General features: G+C 36.5%; 1 protein-coding gene across 2 annotated transcripts in view; it reads left to right on the top strand.

Annotated features, from left to right (window-relative positions):
- Positions 1-19,697, top strand: part of mfsd8 (major facilitator superfamily domain containing 8) — a 136,973-nt gene that overhangs the window by 94,529 nt on the left and 22,747 nt on the right. For both annotated transcript variants that reach the window (XM_028801653.2, XM_028801652.1), the window contains exon 3: positions 5,977-6,020. In XM_028801653.2, coding sequence (XP_028657486.1) covers positions 5,977-6,020 — 44 coding nt within the window. The remainder of the gene's footprint in view (positions 1-5,976; positions 6,021-19,697) is intronic.

Below are 19,697 nucleotides of genomic sequence, written 5' to 3'. Positions count from 1 at the left end.
AGATGGTTTGGAGACGGTGGCACTGACCAGAAAGCAGGAGACAGAGCTGGAGGTGGCAGAGTTAAAGATGCTAAGGTTTGCACTGGGTGTGATGAGGATGGACAGGATTAGAAATAAGTACATTAGAGGGTCAGCTCAAGTTGGAGGGTTTGGAAACAAAGTCAGAGAGGTGAGATTGCGTTGGTTTGGACATGTGCAGAGGAGAGATGCGGAGTATATTGGGAGAAGGATGCTAAGGATAGGGCTGCCAGGCAAGAGGAAAAGAGGAAGACCTAAGAGAAGGTTTATGGATGTAGTGAGAGAGGACATGCAGGTGATGGGTGTAACACATCAAGATGCAGAGGACAGGAAGATATGGAAAAAGATGATCCGCTGTGGCTACCCCTAACGGAAGCAGCTGAAAAGCAGAAGAAAAAGCATATTGGGGTATGCTTCATGCTGTAGGGCTGCTTTTCTGCCTATGCAACCAAAAGACTTACAGTGCATCCAGAAAGTATTCACAGCGCATCACTTTTTCTACATTTTGTTATGTTACAGCCTTATTCCAAAATGGATTAAATTCATTTTTTTCCTCAGAATTCTACAAACAACACCCCATAATGACAACGTGAAAAAGTTTACTTGAGGTTTTTAAAAATTTATTAAAAATAAAAAAATTGAGAAAGCACATGTACATAAGTATTCACAGCCTTTGCCGTGAAGCTCAAAATTGAGCTCAGGTGCATCCTGTTTCCCCTGATCATCCTTGAGATGTTTCTGCAGCTTAATTGGAGTCCACCTGTGGTAAATTCAGTTGACTGGACATGATTTGGAAAGGCACACACCTGTCTATATAAGGTCCTACAGTTGATAGTTCATGTCAGAGCACAAACCAAGCATGAAGTCAAATGAATTGTCTGTAGACCTCCAAGACAGAATTGTCTTGAGGCACATATCTGGGAAAGGTTACAGAAAAGTTTCTGCTGCTTTGAAGGTCCCAATGAGCACAGTGGCCTCCATCATCCGTAAGTGGAAGAAGTTTGAAACCACCAGGATTCTTCCTAGAACTGGCCGGCCATCTAAACTGAGCGATCAGGGGAGAAGGGCCTTAGTCAGGGAGGTGACCAAGAACCCGATGGCCACTCTGTCACAGCTCCAGAGGTCCTCTGTGGAGAGAGGAGAACCTTCCAGAAGGACAACTATCTCTGCAGCAATCTACCAATCAGGCCTGTATGGTAGAGTGGCCAGACGGAAGCCACTCCTGAGTAAAAGGCACATGGCAGCCCGCCTGGAGTTTGCCAAAAGGCACCTGAAGGACTTTCAGACCATGAGAAAGAAGATTCTCTGGTCTGATGAGACAAAGATTGAACTCTTTGGTGTGAATGCCAGGCGTCACGTTTGGAGGAAACCTGGCACCATCCCTACAGTGAAGCATGATGGTGGCAGCATCATGCTGTGGGGATGTTTTTCAGCGGCAGGAACTGGGAGACTAGTCAGGATAAAGGGAAAGATGACTGCAGCAATGTACAGAGACATCCTGGATGAAAAACCTGCTCCAGAGCGCTCTTGACCTCAGACTGGGGCGACGGTTCATCTTTCAGCAGGACAACGGCCCTAAGCACACAGCCAAGATATCAAAGGAGTGGCTTCAAGACAACTCTGTGAATGTCCTTGAGTGGCCCAGCCAGAGCCCAGACTTGAATCCGATCGAACATCTCTGGAGAGGTCTTAAAATGGCTGTGCACCAACACTTCCCATCCAACCTGATGGAGCTTGAGAGGTGCTGCAAAGAGGAATGGGTGAAACTGGCCAAGGATAGGTGTGCCATGCTTGTGGCATCATATTCAACAAGAATTGAGGCTGTAATTGCTGCCTAAGGTGCATCGACAAAGTATTGAGCAAAGGCTGTGAATACTTATGTACATGTGATTTCTCAGTTTTTTTATTTTTAATAAATTTGTAAAAAACCTCAAGTAAACTTTTTTCACGTTGTCATTATGGGGTGTTGTGTGCAGAATTCTGAGGAAAAAAAATGAATTTAATCCCATTTTGGAATAAGGCTGTAAGATAACAAAAGGTGGAAAAAGTGATGCGCTGTGAATACTTTCTGGATGCACTGTACTAATTATTATTACTGAGTAATAATAATAAGTAATACGTATTCATAATCATATCAAGATTTTCTAAAAAGGAATGTCAATCCTAAATGTGTCTAAGTTCTGATTTTTGGATCCTATTAAGATTTTTTTGTTTAACTGTTCAAATTAATTTTGAAGTGATCCAAATCCGATATGAAGGAGTACCTATTATATGTCCTGAATGTTCTCTCCTTGAACAAAATTAGCAAAATAATAAAAAATAAAATTGTCAGAGAGATATGGCCTAATAGAACACAATGAACATCAATAGCATGTTGGCTACTACACTGCTTAAGTTTGTTTTAAGTGCAGGACATCTTCAAATTCATCAGCTAATAATGGCAAGGAAAACATTTACAGATGTTGTACAAATTTGTTGGTACCCTTACAGCTCATTGAATAAGTACTGTATGACTTCTGAAAACTGATTAATTGAGCAATTGTTCCATGTAAGGAGAGAATTGTCTGAGAAGATCAGAAGTACAATTATAGACAAGCATGGTAAAGGCAAAGGCTATTTACTGTAAAACCATCTCCATGCAGCTTAATGTTCCTGTGACAACAGTTGCAAATATTATTAAGAAGTTCAAGGTCCATAGGACTGTAGCCAGGATTTCTGAACTTGGCAACAAGAGAAAACACTTCCCCAAAAAGGGCATAAGGATAGTGGGAATGGTTGACAAAAAGCCACAGACAACTTCCAAAAAGATTCAAACTGAACTCCAAGGTCAGGTCTGTTAGTATCTGTTTGCACCAGCCATTTTCAGTGACAGTTGGGCTTAGCGGAAGAAGACCCAGGAGGACTCTACTGTTGAAAGAAAAATATAAAAAAGCTAGACTGGAATTTTCTAAACACATATTGACAAACCACAATGCTTCTGGGAGATTCTCCTTTGGACAGATTAGACAAAACCTGAGCTTTTTGTCGAGTTACATCAGCTCTATTTCCACAGCCGAAAAATATTTGGCTTTCAAAGAAAAGAACAGCATACCCACTGTGAAACATGGAGGAGGCTTGGTTATGTTTTGGGGCTGCTTTGCTGCATCTGGAGCAGGGTGCCTTGAGTTTGTGCAGGAAATAATGAAATTTCAAGACTATCGAGACATTCTGTAGCAAAATGTACTGCCCAGGGTCAGAAAGCTCTTACTTGGTCGCAGGTCATGGATCTTACAACAGCATAATGACCCAAAACAAAAAGTTAAAGGCACCCAAAAATGGCTAAGAACAAAACACTGGACTATTCTGAAGTGGCATTCTAGAAACCCTGATTTGAATCCTATCAACTAATGGAAAGAACTGAAAAATGCAGTCTAGAGAAGGCACCCTTCAAACCTGACAGAGGTGGAGCAGGCTGCTCAGAGAAGAGTTTGTGGACAGGTGCAGAAGTCTCATTGAGAGCTACAGGAATCACTTGTTTGTAGTGATTGCTTCTAAAGGGTGTTCAACAAAATATTAGTTTAAGGGTCCATCATTTTTGTGCATGCCATTTTCATTTGTGTTATTATTTGATATATTCTGTTGAGTCAAAACTCTAAAGCAAAGTCTGATTTTTGTTAATTACATAATAAACAATGATGGGTGCCAAATACTTTTGTAAGTTTCAAGGTAATTCAGAAACAATTGTAGGTTCTTATTTTTTTATGGAGGGGTACCAACAAATTTGTCCATGTCTGTAGAAAACGAAAGGTTGTAGCTGTTACTGTGCGAGCATTTATAACTGCCATGTCTGTAAGTGAAAATGTTTAAATAAGACAGAGGAGCCAGGATTAGTGGGGGGTAGGATGTGGAGAGTTTTGCTACAAAACAGTGGTTCATCAATTTCAAAATGTCCAATGAAAGTTCAGTGTACCTCATGTCCATAATTTCCACTGCAGCTGAGCTGTATAGCTGGCGACAGTCACCCCAAATGCTAATTAAGTCCACTACCTCACTTTATTTCAGTTCACATACTGAAATGGTGATGTAATCCATCTTGGTTTTCAGTACGAAAGTATGACAGTTGTCAAATAAATATTGATGTACCATTAGCTGGGAAGTGTACATTTCCAGGCAATTCTAATTCAGGCATTCAAATGCAAGACACATTTAAGTCTCACATGTCCATATCAAATTTAGTACTGTATACAAAAGTTGTCTGAATCTGAACTGAAACATTCTGATATTGCTTTTTTGCTGTTCACACTCTTCTTAAAAAAACAGATCTGTGTCACATACAGTTTGAGTGGAAAAAAATTCAGATTTTATCTACAGCCTTGAGGTCAGTGAGATCTTGGTTAAAAAATAAAAATCACTTAATTGAATTTACACTATCAAGATGCATGTTTCACTCTTGTAACTGTTTTCTGTTTTTCATATGTTACGTTTCACAAAGTAAACTATCAAAAGGCACTATATGCAACACACAGGATCACAGTTCAAATGAACTAGATTATAAGTGCAAAAGGGTTTGCAAATAAATGCCTTTATAGTTTTACAGGGGTTATACAAGTATTCCAGTCTACATACATGAGCCTGGAAGATTAATTTTCTCAAGGTTTTCATTTGGGGTGTTTACATCTAACCTAAATATTAAAGTAAGGGAGTTGTTGGAAAGTATATATACACAATTTTTTCATTTCATTTTCACATCCTGTACCATTTGCTAACCATTTTTTTGATAGACAGTTGTGTAGTAAAACACAGATGGGCCTACACTTTAATTTATCATAGCCTACTGTAACACTTTTGAATTTACACCATGATTTTCTTAACACTGGCTGTTTTTCACTTGAAATCTCCATCCATGAAAAAAAAAAATCTTCCAACTTCATTTTGTTGTCATAAACATGCAGTAAGATTGTTGCTTTCACATTAGCTCTAGTACCACAATGGGTGGCTGTCAATAGGTTCTGGGCTGGCACATTTGTTTTTGTAATTATAAAGTGCTACATGATTGTGAATACATACTGTATCTTTGATTTCAAAAATACAATACAATCAGAGTTCCACCCCATAAGGAAGTTCATCACAAAACACAGTGAACACTATATTTTAATCTTTTCTTTCCACTGGTGTAAAAAGATTGATTACTTCGAGTTATATGCTGTATTGAAATCATATTTTAGAAAAACATGACATATCTTACTGTCCTGCATGCTAAAGTGTATGTTTTCATTTCAGAATGTGATAATATCATTTGCCTTTTAGTACAAACTGCTGTAAATCCTTTCAGTGCTTTCCCAACATCCACCATGTAAGCTTTAGAAAATAAAGTAAACTTGTTTAATGTATGAAATCAAAAGTTTAAATCTAGTTAAATAATTTAATAAACATTAACATATTTAAAAATTAAGACAATTTAAATGTACCACTGTATTTGCTGTTTATATAACAGGCTGAAGATATATTGTTGTATTATTTCTTGAAGTCTATTATAAAAAGTGATTTATATATTAATAATTGTTTAATGTATAATTGTTTAGTGCAGTTTTGGAGTTTGTATAAAAATGTGTTTGCATTTAAAGCATAGTGGAAGGCTAAAAATCTTTTTAAAAATTTCAATATGCATAGGGCACGATGTGTCATTTAATATACCATTATGTGTTATTACAAACTTAAGTAAAGCAGGTTTTTGTTTTGAAGCAAAGTCAAATGCATGTTTTCATTGATTATAATCATATTCCTATTTTTATCTGATACGGTAGCGCAACATGATTTAATGTCATTATACCATTAAAGCTGACTGGTACCTTGGTTATCTGAGGGGTACTGGCCTCTGGGCATATTATTTTATTGTCTTTTTCAAGAAGCAAAATGAACCAAGCAGTTAATTGAACATATATGAAGTTTTTAATTTAGTTTTTTTTTTTTCTTTGATAGGATTTTCAATTGTCATAACATCAATATGGCCATATCTGCAGAAGGTTAGTATTATTGTTGTAATATTATTTCCAAAATTCAGAACTAATGGGTTAATGCATAAATTTTAATCATAGTTTACTCATATATATTAGGGCTGGGAATCAATTAAAAAAATAATTAATTGCATACAGTAATTGTATGGAATTAATCAAGATTAATCACGTCTAAAAATTAAAACATACAATTATAAAAGAAATACATAGATCATAGCATAAATATACATGGAATCATAAAATTAATGCAGAATCACCACAAAGAAATTTTTTAAAATTTAATGGCATAGTTTAAACTGAAACAATGGCTTGAAACTTGACCTTTTAACAAAATAATACTTGAGCAAGTAAAACCTGAATTTGATTGCCCTTCTAAAAGGCAAGTTGAAAAGTTGGTAATAAGAGACATAGACGTGTCAAAGTAAAATTAAATGATCGAAACGATTATAGAGTTTGAATGCACTGCTAAAGACTGACTTAATTGAAATAAGCATCTCTTAAATGGGCATAATTTAAAACTTATATTAAAACTGTGCAAATGCCAATCTCAAAGTAAAATTAAATGATCGAAACGATTGTAGAGTTTGAATGCGCTGCTAAAGACTGACTTAATTGAAATAAGCATCTCTTAAATGGGCATAATTTAAAACTTATATTAAAACTGTGCAAATGCCAATCTCAATTGTTCATCACTATCAATGACTTTGTAATTATACTCCACACAATTGTTTTGACAACTGGTGCACAATGAGAGCTACCCAGGTGTGCCGTATAGGACCACCTGTATGAGCTTGCAAAGGGATGAAGCAGCAGGGAAAATGTGTCCAAACTGCTCTCTAAGTGCTTTGCTTGTGAATGCCAGCCTCCGAGATCCTTTTTTTGCTGGCGTCTCTGATAGTGCCACCCCTTCAGACAGTTTAGCAAGTGTATAGATTTAATGCTTTTCTGGTTGGGAGAATCACGGTGTGCCTTGGACTTTTTTTTGGTTACAAAATGTGTGCCACCAAAGAAAATTGGTTGGAAAACAATGCTCTACCTATACCTTTGCACCTAGCACACTAAAAAAAGTTCTCCGTAGCAGCTGTTTCACTTAAAAATTGACACTGTGTATTACTTGGCTGGTTATGTTGGGTTCTTTGCATAAATTAGTAAAGATACTGCAAACTGGAATAATGGGTAGGGATAATCATTACACTTCTGTTTCATAAAAGTTTGTCATTATATTACGGCAGTAAGCACTGTGAGCTACCTGGCAGACTGGCAAGTTATATATAGAGGTACTAGAGCCTTATTTTGGTTATTACTTCACTTCTCTGTTGGTATCCATTAAAACAGTCACATCTCCTTCGATCATTGGTCATTTTAGAGTGGAAAGAATTTTATAAAGTAGTTTTTACATTCCTTTAAAGTCTGTTAATTTCACCTTCTATCCTAGCTGCTGTTGGCCCATCATATATAAGTGTGTAAGGTTTTGGTTGTTTTTCTCTCCTACATAAAACCATAGGGCCTGTTGCAGTAGATAATGTCTACCTTTTGGTCTCTATCCATTACTTTAATTTGGAAAACATTATTAGTTATGAGTGGAACTTCATAGCAACTAACACATATACTACATAATTTCACTACTCTTTTATGTTGTATCAGTTATGTAAGTTTATGCTTTATGTCTGTCTTTTTTTACATCTAATTACATTCCTTAGTTTGATTGAACTGATGTAAGGATGTTATTTATAGTTACGGTTTGGCAGAATTTAGTACTTTGTGGAGTCAAGTTAAAACACCACAAAGTACAATGTGACTACAGCAAGATTTGCTTCAGTGTTGATAGACATGTACATAAGTACATTGTACTAGTTTTTTATATAATTTATTACCAGCTAAATTTATAATAACCTCAAATTTATTCTGGACACAGTACAAGTCATTTTTAGTCAGTTTACAAGTAACAGTAAATATTTTTGTTTTCTGTTCTGTTTTCCTGCATACCAGTATTGGTCTATAATTTTGTGCCTATGCTTATTTTGGCTCTTTCTATGTACTAGTATGGGAATCTTTTTCATTATTTTTTCGATATCATCGTATGAGATGTGATGTATTTTTTTATAAGAATAGGGAAGAAGATAGTTATATGCCAAATGGTTCTTACTTTGAATGATAGCAATGTTTCCAAGGTAGCATTAATAATAGTAATAATAATAATATTTATACATTTTTTTATGGCAACTTTTCCATGCTCAAGGCACTTCACAGAGTCCCAGAAAGAACAGCAGGGTATAAGTAACATTGAATACAATATTTTCTGTATAGAACACTAAAACAGACAAATATAGGATTTACAAAGCATTAAATAGAATAAAAGACAATAAACCAGAGTAAAATACTGAATTCAGCTTAAACAGATAAGATAATTTGTGATATAACACACACACAAATTATATTGGGCATCTGGACAAAGAAATAAAGTGAAAGAAGAGGCAGAATATTGGGTTCAGTTAAAAGCCTTCCTGAACAGATGAGTTTTGTTTTTTAAAAGAAAGAATTGAGTCAGTTGATCTAATTAATTGCAGGAAGTTATTCCACAGCCTGGGCCTTATAGAGCAGAAGGCCTTGTCACCCATAGTGTGCAAGTTAGTGTGGGGCACAACAAGATTGACAGAATCAGAGGGCCTTAGTGGGCAAACAGGAGCATAGTGATGGAGAAGATCGTTGATGTAGTCTGGTGTAAGGCCATTTAAAGCTTTGTAGGTTATTAACAGAATTTTATATTTGATTCTGTAAGACACAGGGAGCCAGTGAAGGCGAACAGGATAGGGTATTATGTGCTTGCTGTTGCTGGTTCGTGTAAGGACTCTTGCAGCAAAATTTTGAATCAACTGGAGCTGTGATATAAGATTTGAAGTGGCACCTGCCAGTAGGGAGTTACAGTAATCAAAGTGGGATGTGATTAAAGCGTGAACAAGTTTCTCAGCATTAGAAAAGGAGAGGAATGAGCAAAACCAGGATATGTTATGGAGGTGGAAGTAAGAAAGCTTTTTAATGTGGTTTATGTGGGTGGAATAAGAAAGGGGTGAATCAAAAATTACTCCAGATTCCCTGCATTAGAAAAAGGTGTGATGAGAACATCATCAAGAGTGATTGGAAAGGAGCTCATTTTCTTAAGCTGTGTTTTAGTGTCAATTTGCAGAAGTTCAGTTTTGCTGCACTTAAATTTTTAAGTGATGCTCTGTCTAGGTTTTAATTTCACTGATACAAGTTGTGAGCTGAGAAACCTCTGATGAAGTCCAAAGCTACGAATAATATTGACAAAGTAGATACAGAAGAGCAGAGGGCCAAGGACAGCGCCGTCAGGAACTCCCTGTTTGACTGGTGCTGTGCTAGATCTTCTGTTTCCAAGATTAAGCAAACTTTTGCCTATCAGTCAGAGAGGACTTAAACCACTGGAGTGCAGTACCAGAGATACAGAGTATCTTCTCCATTCTAGACAGTAGAATGTCATGTTTGACAATGTTAAATGCTGCACTGAGGTCTAAAATAATTAATATGCTGGTTTGTCTAGAGTCTGCTGTCATATGCAAGTCATTGGTTACCCAAAGCAGAGCACTTTCACAGCTGTGCTGTGCTCTGAAACCAGACATAGAGGAATCCATCAGTTTATTACAAGTTAAGTTGGTGAGTTGGGAGGCTACAAAACGCTGAAGAACATTTGACAGAAAAAGTAAGTTAGAAGTAGGCCAAAAAATGATGATTGTCAGCATCAAGACCATACTTTTTTAACATTTGACTTACAGAAGCGATTTTAAAAGTTGCTGACACAAAGCCAGTGTCAAGGGATGTATTTATTATTGTGGTAACTATTGGGATTATGGCATGAAAACAGGATTTAAGAAGTGTGGTGGGGATGGTGTCCAGTATACAAGTAGTCGGCCTTGTCTGACAAAGCAGATCACTAACAAATGCAGAGGTTGCTGGTGACAATTTACAAAGGGAGCGGAATGGAGTGGGAAGATAGGGAAAGATATACTGTAGGTAGATGATAAATTTATGTTAGTTGAATTATTTAGATTTTTTATTTTATTATGGAAAAAGTGAAGGAATTTTTTACAGACTTCAGTAGGGAAGGTAATTGGCCAGATGCAGGTTGAAATAGTTTATTAACTACACAGAGCAAAATCCTTGGGTTGTTATGGTCCTTTTCTATTTTTCTGCCATAATGCATGTTCTTGGCTGCAGTTACTGCATCTCTGTAAGCCCTTTGATGATCAGAGAAAGGCTGGACGTACAGAGTGAGGCCATTCTTACGTGACATTCTCTCAAGGCATGGACCATATCATAATTCTGAGTTGTACCATGGAGCTGAACACTTAAAGGAAACCTTATTTTTTAAAGTAGCTATTTTATCTAGTGCTGAATGAAGGGCTTGGTTATAGAAATCGACAGCAATCCAGTATATCCATTTTAATTAAGAAGACAGAGTATTCACAGTTTGCAGATTTCCACAATGAAAAGAAAAATGTTCACAAATCAGGTATCAGGCAGGAGTGGGCAATGAAAAGAAAGTTTTATCTAGTGAACCACAAAAAGTTTCAGACCAGATGTCCCTGAGGCTGTGAACTCAGTCAAGGCAAAGTCCATAAAAATACATCCAAATTCAATATAAAAAGTAATCAATTGCATCCATTAACTATACATACGGTAAGAGAAAGTGAAAGAGTAAATACACTGCCGGATCAGCCTTTTAAGGAGAAAGCGAGGATGCTTTCAATGACGGCTCATTGAAACTGGACCTTCAGTGTTTAGGACAGAATACGGTTTTAAGATGGTGGAGAAAAAACTTATGTTGTTGACCTTTATTTATACATAAGATAAGTTATGTTTTTCAGCTCAACCCTCACAATGTGAGTAATAGTAATGGCAAGAAGCAGATTCTACTATTTTGACAGTAACACTGTTTATAGCCAGATGTGCAGGAACCCCCCAAAAATCCACCATTTTAGTGTAGTGAGGTCTGGAATACTGGGTACACCTACTGGCCAGGAGGTCGTCAACCATCTACTATATCAGCTCATTTCCATTTGTGATCAGGGATCAGTCAGTTTTAGGTCACATGAAGTATGTTTCTGGAATGATCATTTTAAAATGCAGCTATCTGAAAAAAAATCCCACTCTGAAAAAAAATTTTTGTTGTCATATTTCAGATTGTTTGACTGTAGAGTCCTGTGCAAGTCTCATTTATAACAGTTGCAACCCGCAACCACAACCATAAAAAACACACAAACTATAGCCCTCAAATAAATGTTGGCTAATTCTTCATCCCAAATTTAACCCAAAACCATTTTAATGGTTTAATCATTATTAAGAATGAGTATAAGTATTGAATATCCTCATTTTTGGGTTTATTCAGGTTGGCTGTCCCCAAATCTTTTTTATACTCTTTGTGGTCTTGTACATCATTTGAGATAGACCCATTTTTATCATGTTATCTGCCATTAACTGTATCCATATCATTTTCAGCCGCCCTCTTTGTCTCTGCCTTATCCAATAATTTTCAATGCGCCATTCGATGAGAGTTGCAAAGTTCTTAATTTTAAAATAGTATAAAATTTCCTTAAAGAACATATTTGAAAGTTTGGGTCAACAGATGCTGTGATGTTAGCAGTCATTCTGCATTATGCTCCACATGAGTGGATGAGGGCTATAGAAGTGCAACACTCCTCTTATACTTGTAAATGCCTGTCTTACACTGCCCAGTATTATTTTACCTTAGATATGTTTTAAATTTTACTCCTGTTAAACTAATTTGGAAGTCTGTATTGGGCTGGTATGTACAAATTAAGGTATGGAGTATAACCTGTGTTAAAGTGGTGCCTAGTCCAGATTTGATTTCTCCATTTCATTCAAGTGAGGCTCTAAACTGGACTAAGTGGGTTCAATTATAATGGATGGATAAATGTATGATCGTTTGTATTATTCTTATATATAGATTTTTATATGTTGTACAGTGACTTTGGTCAGATCTGTTTGTGGGTTGTAGTAATAGTAGTACACAGAGTAGATTTTGAGGGTGGAAAAAAACATGTTTCATGCAAGGCCAATCAAATATTCAGCGTTATGGGTTGTATTAAGAAAAAAAAGTATATTTAAATAAAGAATTAAAGCCAGGTATTTGAGTACTTTTGTTAACATTCATACCAAAGAATGCAATTTTTGATAACATTTTATAATCTATAGTCCCCCTTTGATCAATTAATAACTGTTATTCATTAGAAAGTGTGGACGAATATATATATCACCACAAAAAAACAGGCAGGAGGAAGCTGGTTCATCCTTCTTTAATTTCTCTTTATTAAGAGGGAGTTACAGTCGTAAACAGTTACATTTACATAACCGTGCCAAATTAATGCTTACACAACACGTGACATTTACTTTGATTGGATTGTTAGCTTACACAACTCTTATACACCTAAAATAAAAGTCTCATCGCTCTAAATTCTTTGTCCTTCTCAATATCTCTGAAGTTCAGCTCTTACCCTTTTATGGAAGTCTTACAGTTACCACTTTCTTTCATCGTCACCTGAAACATTCTGTCTCCTTGTTGGTCACGTACTGGTCGTATAGGTCGTTAATCCTGATCACCTCACAGAGCAGGATCAACCAATATGCTCAGAGCAAAAGACACAAGCCAGGTTTATGAAGGTTGACTTTGTCTGTTGGTTGATGTTTCCTGGTGCTGAGGAGACTGATAACCATAAGCACATAAGAGGGAAGCACCATGGCTCTGTGATATTGTGAGAGAGGATGGAATTCTGCCTAAGGATTTTTAAGGATTCATTATGCACAATGACTGTAACAAATTGACTATTAACAATGTAGGTGCTAAACAATTCCAAGAGCTTTAAAAAGCTAAACTTCATCTACATTCATTGTTCCCAGGACTGACAATAATGCATATTTTTACAGAGAATGTATAAAGTGATTTGTTTATGTACAGTTATACCTAAAGTTCACAATTTTCCAGTTAAAGTGCTGAATTCCATGTTTTTCTACATTCACTCATTGTCTTTGCAGTTTGTCAAAATGGTCACTACACAGCCTACTCCGTGAATGCAGAAGGTTTTTCAATCCATAACTAAGAATGTCTTTATTTTAAATATTAGACAATTATTTAGTTAGAACTGCAGAAGTTTCGCTTTCAAATCATTGTACATTTGTCTCTGTGTCACATCAATTGTTTGACAGAGCACTTACAATCAGGTCCGTAAGTATTTGGACATTGACACGGTTTTCATAATTTTGGCTCTGTACATCACCACAGTGGATTTAAAACAAGGCAATCAAGATGTGATTGAAGTATAGACTTTCAGGGATTTAACAAAAATTTTGTATGAGCAGTTTAGAAAAGACTGACATTTTTATACATGACCCTCCTATTTTCAGGGGCTCAAAAGTATTTGGGCAAACTAACATAATCATAAATATGATGATTATTTTTAATATTTGGTTGAAAATTGTTCTCAGTCAATGACTGCCTGAAGTCTGGAACCCGGACCATCTCCCAAGTGCTGCGTTTCCAATCTATTGATGCTTTGCCAGTCCTTAACTGCAGCTGTCTTCAGTTTCTGCTTGTTCATTGGCCTTTCTGCCATCAGTTTTGCCTTCATGTCCAGTTGGGTTGAGGTCAGGTGATTAACTTAGTCATTGAAGAAAATTCAACTTCTTTGTTTTGGAAAGCACTTAGTTTGCTTTTGCAGTATGTTTTTGGCTCCTTGTACTGTGAAAAGTTGTACTATCAGTTTTGCAGGATTTGGCTGAATCTGAGCAGATAGTATAACCATGTACACTTCAGAATTCATCCCGCTACTTCTGTAAGTAGTCATGTAAACTTTCCATTCACAGCCATGCATGATCATGCCATCAAATGCATCCACCTTGTTTTACAGATATTGTGGTATTCATCGGATCGTGAGCCATTTCTTCTCTTCTCCATATTCTTCTCTTTCCATCCTTCGGGTACATATTGATCTTAGTTTTCTTTGTCCAAAGAAAATTGTTCCAGAACTGGACAGGCTTTTAAAAAATGTTTTCTGGCAAAGTCTTATCTGCTCTTCCTATGCTCGAGGTTTACCAGTCATTTCTACCTTGTTGTAAACCCTCTGCCTTTACTTTCATGAAGTCTTCTCTTGATTGTAGAGTTTGACAATGAAAGGTCTACATCCCAGAGAGTGTTCTTGGTTTGGCTAAATGTTGTGAAGGGGTCCTTCTTCACCAAGGACAGAATTCTGCAATCATCCAACCTAGATGTGTTCTGTGGTTTTCCAGACCTTCTGTTGTTGCTGAGTTCACTAGTTTGCTCCTTCTTTTTAGGGATATACCAAATGGTTGATTTGACCATTCCTCATGTTTCTGCTGTCTCCCCACAGGGTCTGTTTTGTTTTCTCAGCTTAATGGTGGACTGCTTTTGCTTGTATGGACAGCTCTTTGTACCTTATATTGAGAGTTCACAGTGACAGCTGCTTAATAGTTAATGAAATAATGAGGCACCTGCTCCCACCTGGCTATGGAAGAGCTTGTCAGTCAAATGTCAATGTAAACAACTCATATGATACTTTTGGTAAACCCTTTAAATGAAAGCTGAAATTACAATCACATAATGAATTGCTTTATTTCAAATCCATTGTGGTGACATACAGAGCCAAAATTATGAAAATTGCATCACTGTCCAAATACCTATGTATCTGACTGTATATTCCGAGTGTTTGCAGATTAGCATTTCCACCCCCCATTCAACTTTCTGTTTTCTTATCAAAATGACATGCAGGTTGTTACTGTTTTACTGTGATTGCTTGATAGGACAATTTATTTGTCAATAAATGCATGTCAACCTGTGTTTGTCGTCAGTTCCAATAGCATGCTTTCACATTAAAGTGACTGGCAGATCTTTCTCCAATAAGGTATCTGAAATCTGTTGCTCTCCAAAGAGCCCTCACTTGTTACTCAGAAGCGAGTAGTATAGTTCTCAATACCCTTTTATTCAGATGGAAATCCTTCCCAAGCTGCCTTGCTGGCTGTGAATTTAGTTGGACTTATCAAATGAAGGAGTGTTTCTTCATGTGTATCAAAGAAATCTTCATAATTTACACATATTACAAAGCAGAGATGTTTTACTTTTACACATAGCTGTAATGGAAAGAATGTCTTTTTGTAGTATATATTTTAACTCACACCCTGTATTTTGTGTCCCTTACTGGCTCTGTGTAATCTGTGAGGAAAGCTGTCAAATCAGTCATGTGGCTTATCTGCCTTGAAGGTGTTGCAGTTAATGTAGTGTTGTGGGGTACAAAATCTGTACATTTTGGTTTATATTTCCATTATATTTTGTTCAAGACAAGACAACAGATGAACTACATTCAGGACAAATCACAGCATGTCTTTTTTGTCAGTTATACCTCACTTTTAAAACAGCTGTTCCAACAAAGAAAGGAAGACATGCTGGTGGCTCAATTACTTTATAACCTGAGAAAGGATGGACATCTAATTATTTTACAGCCTGGGAAAGGAAGATCTGCCGACATCTCAGAGAACATAAAAGGTTTTATTGTTTGGGGAAAATGAACAGTGAATTAATTCTTCATATTGACAGCCAGCCAATCAGAATATCTATCAATCACATCTTGCAAAACCCCCTGGTACAATTGTAGAATAAATATGCCTCGTCTGAGGAGTGAGTAGGGAAGTAAGGACAAAAGGAAGGAGGGAGTAAGAAGAACGAACGAAGACGTCACTGGTCGTCAGAAAAGCATCATGAGCAACATTGAGTGCTAGATCAGAAGCCGCCTGCGACATTCATCCTTGTCATCTGTAACTTTTTCATAAGCTTTTTTCTAAAGACTATACAGTATATATAAACTTTCCTATCAGTACCTATTTTCTATTATTCTTTGTTCCAGTGGTATTATTATTCTTGTAACAAATACCATGCTGCTTTTAACTTTCTATGCTTTGTCTTAATGTCTATAGAGTGATTGAAATAATAAGTTAGATTTCTTTGAGCACTTAGTACAGCCAGAGATTTGCCATTACAGTCATCCCTCATCTGTCACGGGGGTTACGTTCCAGAGCCCCCCATGATAGGTGAAAATCAGAGAAGTAGCGACCTTATATTTATTTTATTATTTATATATATTTTAAGGCTTAGTAAACCCTTCCCAAACTCTTATAAACCTTACCACCTTATTATGTCCACTTAAAACTCGTCTTGCGCCCTGGTTAAAGGACACTGCGGCCGTAGATCTTATATTCTTTTCCTCCTTTTTAAATAAAACATATCCAAACCTTTTACCTTGTCGGCAATTGTTAGCATCTTCCATTGGCGCTTGGGCACGGCCCCTGAAGCAGTAACAGGGGCAGATTGTTTTGGAGCCATAATGAAGGGCTTGACTATGCACAAAGATAAACACAAAAATTAACTCTTTACACAGCGAAACACGTTGATGCTGAATGAGCGAGATGAGACATCCTGGTTAACACAGCGGAATCGAATTTAGTGCACCGTCGCTGAGCCAATCAGCACACAGGAACTTAACTGCATGCTCTGATTGGGTAGCTTCTCAGCCATCTGCCAATAGCGTCCCTTGTATTTAATCAACTGGGCAAACCAACTGAGGAAGCATGTACCAGAAGTAAAAAGACCCATTGTCTGCAGAAACCTGCGTTATACATTTAGATATGCTTACACATAAAATCTGTGATAGAGTGAAGCTGTGAAAGTCGAAGCGCAATATAGCGAGGGATTACTGTACCTCTGTGCTGAGAGGTTCATTAAGGCTGAGAGTGAGAGCTCCACTCAATAGTAGGGAACAGTACATAAAGAAGGTATTCTTGGCTGATAAATGGCCCATAGTCAAGAGTGCTGAGTCTTTGTATGTTTAAATGTATTCTTGTAGACCAAAAGTAATATTTAGGTCTGAGATATCATTAAAACATCGTATGTTGTTCGTGCCGATAATAAGTAAGTCTCTTGAAGTGCTGAGTGACAGGCTGTGTTATTCCTAAAGCACTTGTGTGATTTAAAGTGCTAGAGGTTAATCAGCGTGTGTGTGTCATTTATGGGGCACTGTCGTGGTTAGGGTCTGTGTGTATGCGTATATCTATGTATGTGTGTGTTCATCTTAAAGTGCAACAGTAGACCAACCCGATAACGAACTTGACGAGAACACTTACCCTTGAGCCCTTGAGGGAAAACAGGTAAAGGGTAAGTAGAGGGAAATACTACGATAATGCATGTAGTTAACACTTGCAGACAACTGCAAAAGTGAAAAAGATAGCAAAGTCTATCAATGGGCATTAAGATTCTTGCAGTGAATCAAGTCATTTGGCTCAGCTTTTGAGCAAAAGCTGGATCTGTTGGCTCTTAAGGGGCTTTTTATTCAGGACAAGTACTGTTTTTAAATTTCAATAAAGTGCTCGAATATTATGGCCTATGATGTGTTTTCTTATCTTGTTTTTGTTATTAAAATGCGTTCAAATTCTACATCTTTTACAATTGTTACTCATCTCATTTTTAAGCATACTGCTTTAGCTTAATTTCCTCTCTGCTCTTTTGCATTTATCTTTGAATCTTGTGACAGGTGGTAGTGAAGCCAATGTACAAATTAAAATATTACATTAGACTCTAACTTTTTATTCTTTATATTTAAGTCAACAGTGACTGTATTGTAAGCATCAGTTTAACAATTAGACAGTTGTGTTCTTGCTACCTGCAATGCACATTTAAGAGAGTGACAGACATCAGATGTCTCTTTTTTGGTTTTAATAAAGAAAACAAAATACTGTCATTTAATCTGTTTACATGTTAAATGAAAAATGTTCATATGAAAACCTAAACTTTAATCTTTTTCTTTTCATTGTGTTTTTTCCTGGAAAACCTACAGTAATACTTCAACAAACCAGCAATATAAGCACAATATGTATCAATAACTGTTGGCCATCTACCCACATATCGCTAGAATGAAAACAAAATCTGTATAGGCCACCCTAAGTACAGCAGACTTCATTCAGAAGTCTTCAACCGTGTAGTGACTCATTATTGTGATATAATATAGTTATTAATATAAAAAAAGAGTTTATGAGTGTGTGCAGTTATTAATATAAAAGCCAGTTTATGAGTGTGTGTGGCTGTGGCTAGGTGGGTTTTCAGCTTTTGTGTATTCTCAGTTAAATCTTTTTCTGTAGAGTAGGGGATTGTACCTCTAGGTGGAATGTTGCATCCTAAATCAAGATAATTATTTAGCTGATGTCCACCACTCAATAACATTAATAGCATTTCTTGTTCTGCTATTATACTGTATATTTCTTTCATGTGATTTTTCTATGGCTGCTGGTCATCACAGGTTTCCATGCTAGTTTTGCTAATATGTGATAATGTAATGTGCATGTACTTCTGTGGTATTAAGCACAGTATCACACAGTTTACTGCAAATTTGTTATCTTTTCCCTCAAAATGCTCCCAGACTAAGTATGTGTGGCGCACATTATTTTTTACTGAAGGCTTCTGTTCCAGAACTAAAGTATAGTCTGTATACTTCCTTCGTTTCTATGTTCATATCTTAAAGTAAATCTGTATTTGGAATTTAAATCAAGCAAGACAACTACATTTTCCCAAGCAAATTTTAATTGTGTTGATATGTCAATGAGATTGTTCAGTTTTAACTTTATACTTAATTTAATCCAACAATAGTTAATATTTAACATCTCTAGTGAAGCCTGATTTAATCAACTTGTCTCCATATAAATTTGTATTTTTGCAATGAATATGGGGAATTCTTGAAAACTGTCAGGAAAAGGAATCAGTTTTGTTGGTTTGCGGCAGTTTTAAAAAATTTGTGCTGATGACACAAAGTGTGATCCAAAAGAACATTTCATGGCAACCAGGAGCAGGGTGCCAGCAACAGGAGTGACAACATTGCAGTATCCAAGTGCAAAACAAAGTTGTGGCACTATAAATGAATTAATCATTACATTCTGGAAGCATTATAATGCAAGGAAACCATACATAAAAGTTCCAGAGAAAAAGCAAGCCATCTTCCCACATTTCTATTCTAAAAAATGTATTTCATGAGAAGAAAAAATCTCAAAATGAACAAATCATAACAATGTGGAAGTGGTTGCATTACCAGTTATAGCCACAGATGCATACTGTCCAGACAGAGTTTGTTTGGAAAAAGTAGTCACTATCCTGACACAATTTCTCCAGCAATAGTGTCCTGAAATTTTTAATAAAGTCACAAAAAAAAAATCTCTGACACAATCTAGCAATGTTTTGGTCTCTCGTATAGAAACTCTGTGTGTAAAAATGTGATCCATGAAAGAGAAGCATGACAGAAACCACAGTTCTTTAATAAGAAAATGAATTCTTGCCTCACATTTGACAAAATTCTCCTGTAATATCCTTATGGGTTTTGAAAAAAACATTCTATGAATATATGAGTCAAAAGCTGAAATTTTGGGTTAAAATGTGATGTGCTACATCAGAAGAAAATGCAATGTTATGTTCTTTAATAAGAACCTAATAACAACACTCAGACATAGCAATGATATAATAGATCCTTACTACACTAGGGGGCTCCGCCCCCTGCTCGCTTCGCTCGCCAACCCCTGGTGTTGGGGCATGATAAAGAGTGAGATGTATGA

This window comes from Erpetoichthys calabaricus, chromosome 5, assembly GCF_900747795.2.
Source record: "Erpetoichthys calabaricus chromosome 5, fErpCal1.3, whole genome shotgun sequence".
Lineage (NCBI taxonomy): Eukaryota > Metazoa > Chordata > Cladistia > Polypteriformes > Polypteridae > Erpetoichthys > Erpetoichthys calabaricus.
Note: the sequence above shows the minus strand (reverse complement) of the source record. Positions and strands in the feature narration are given on the sequence as shown.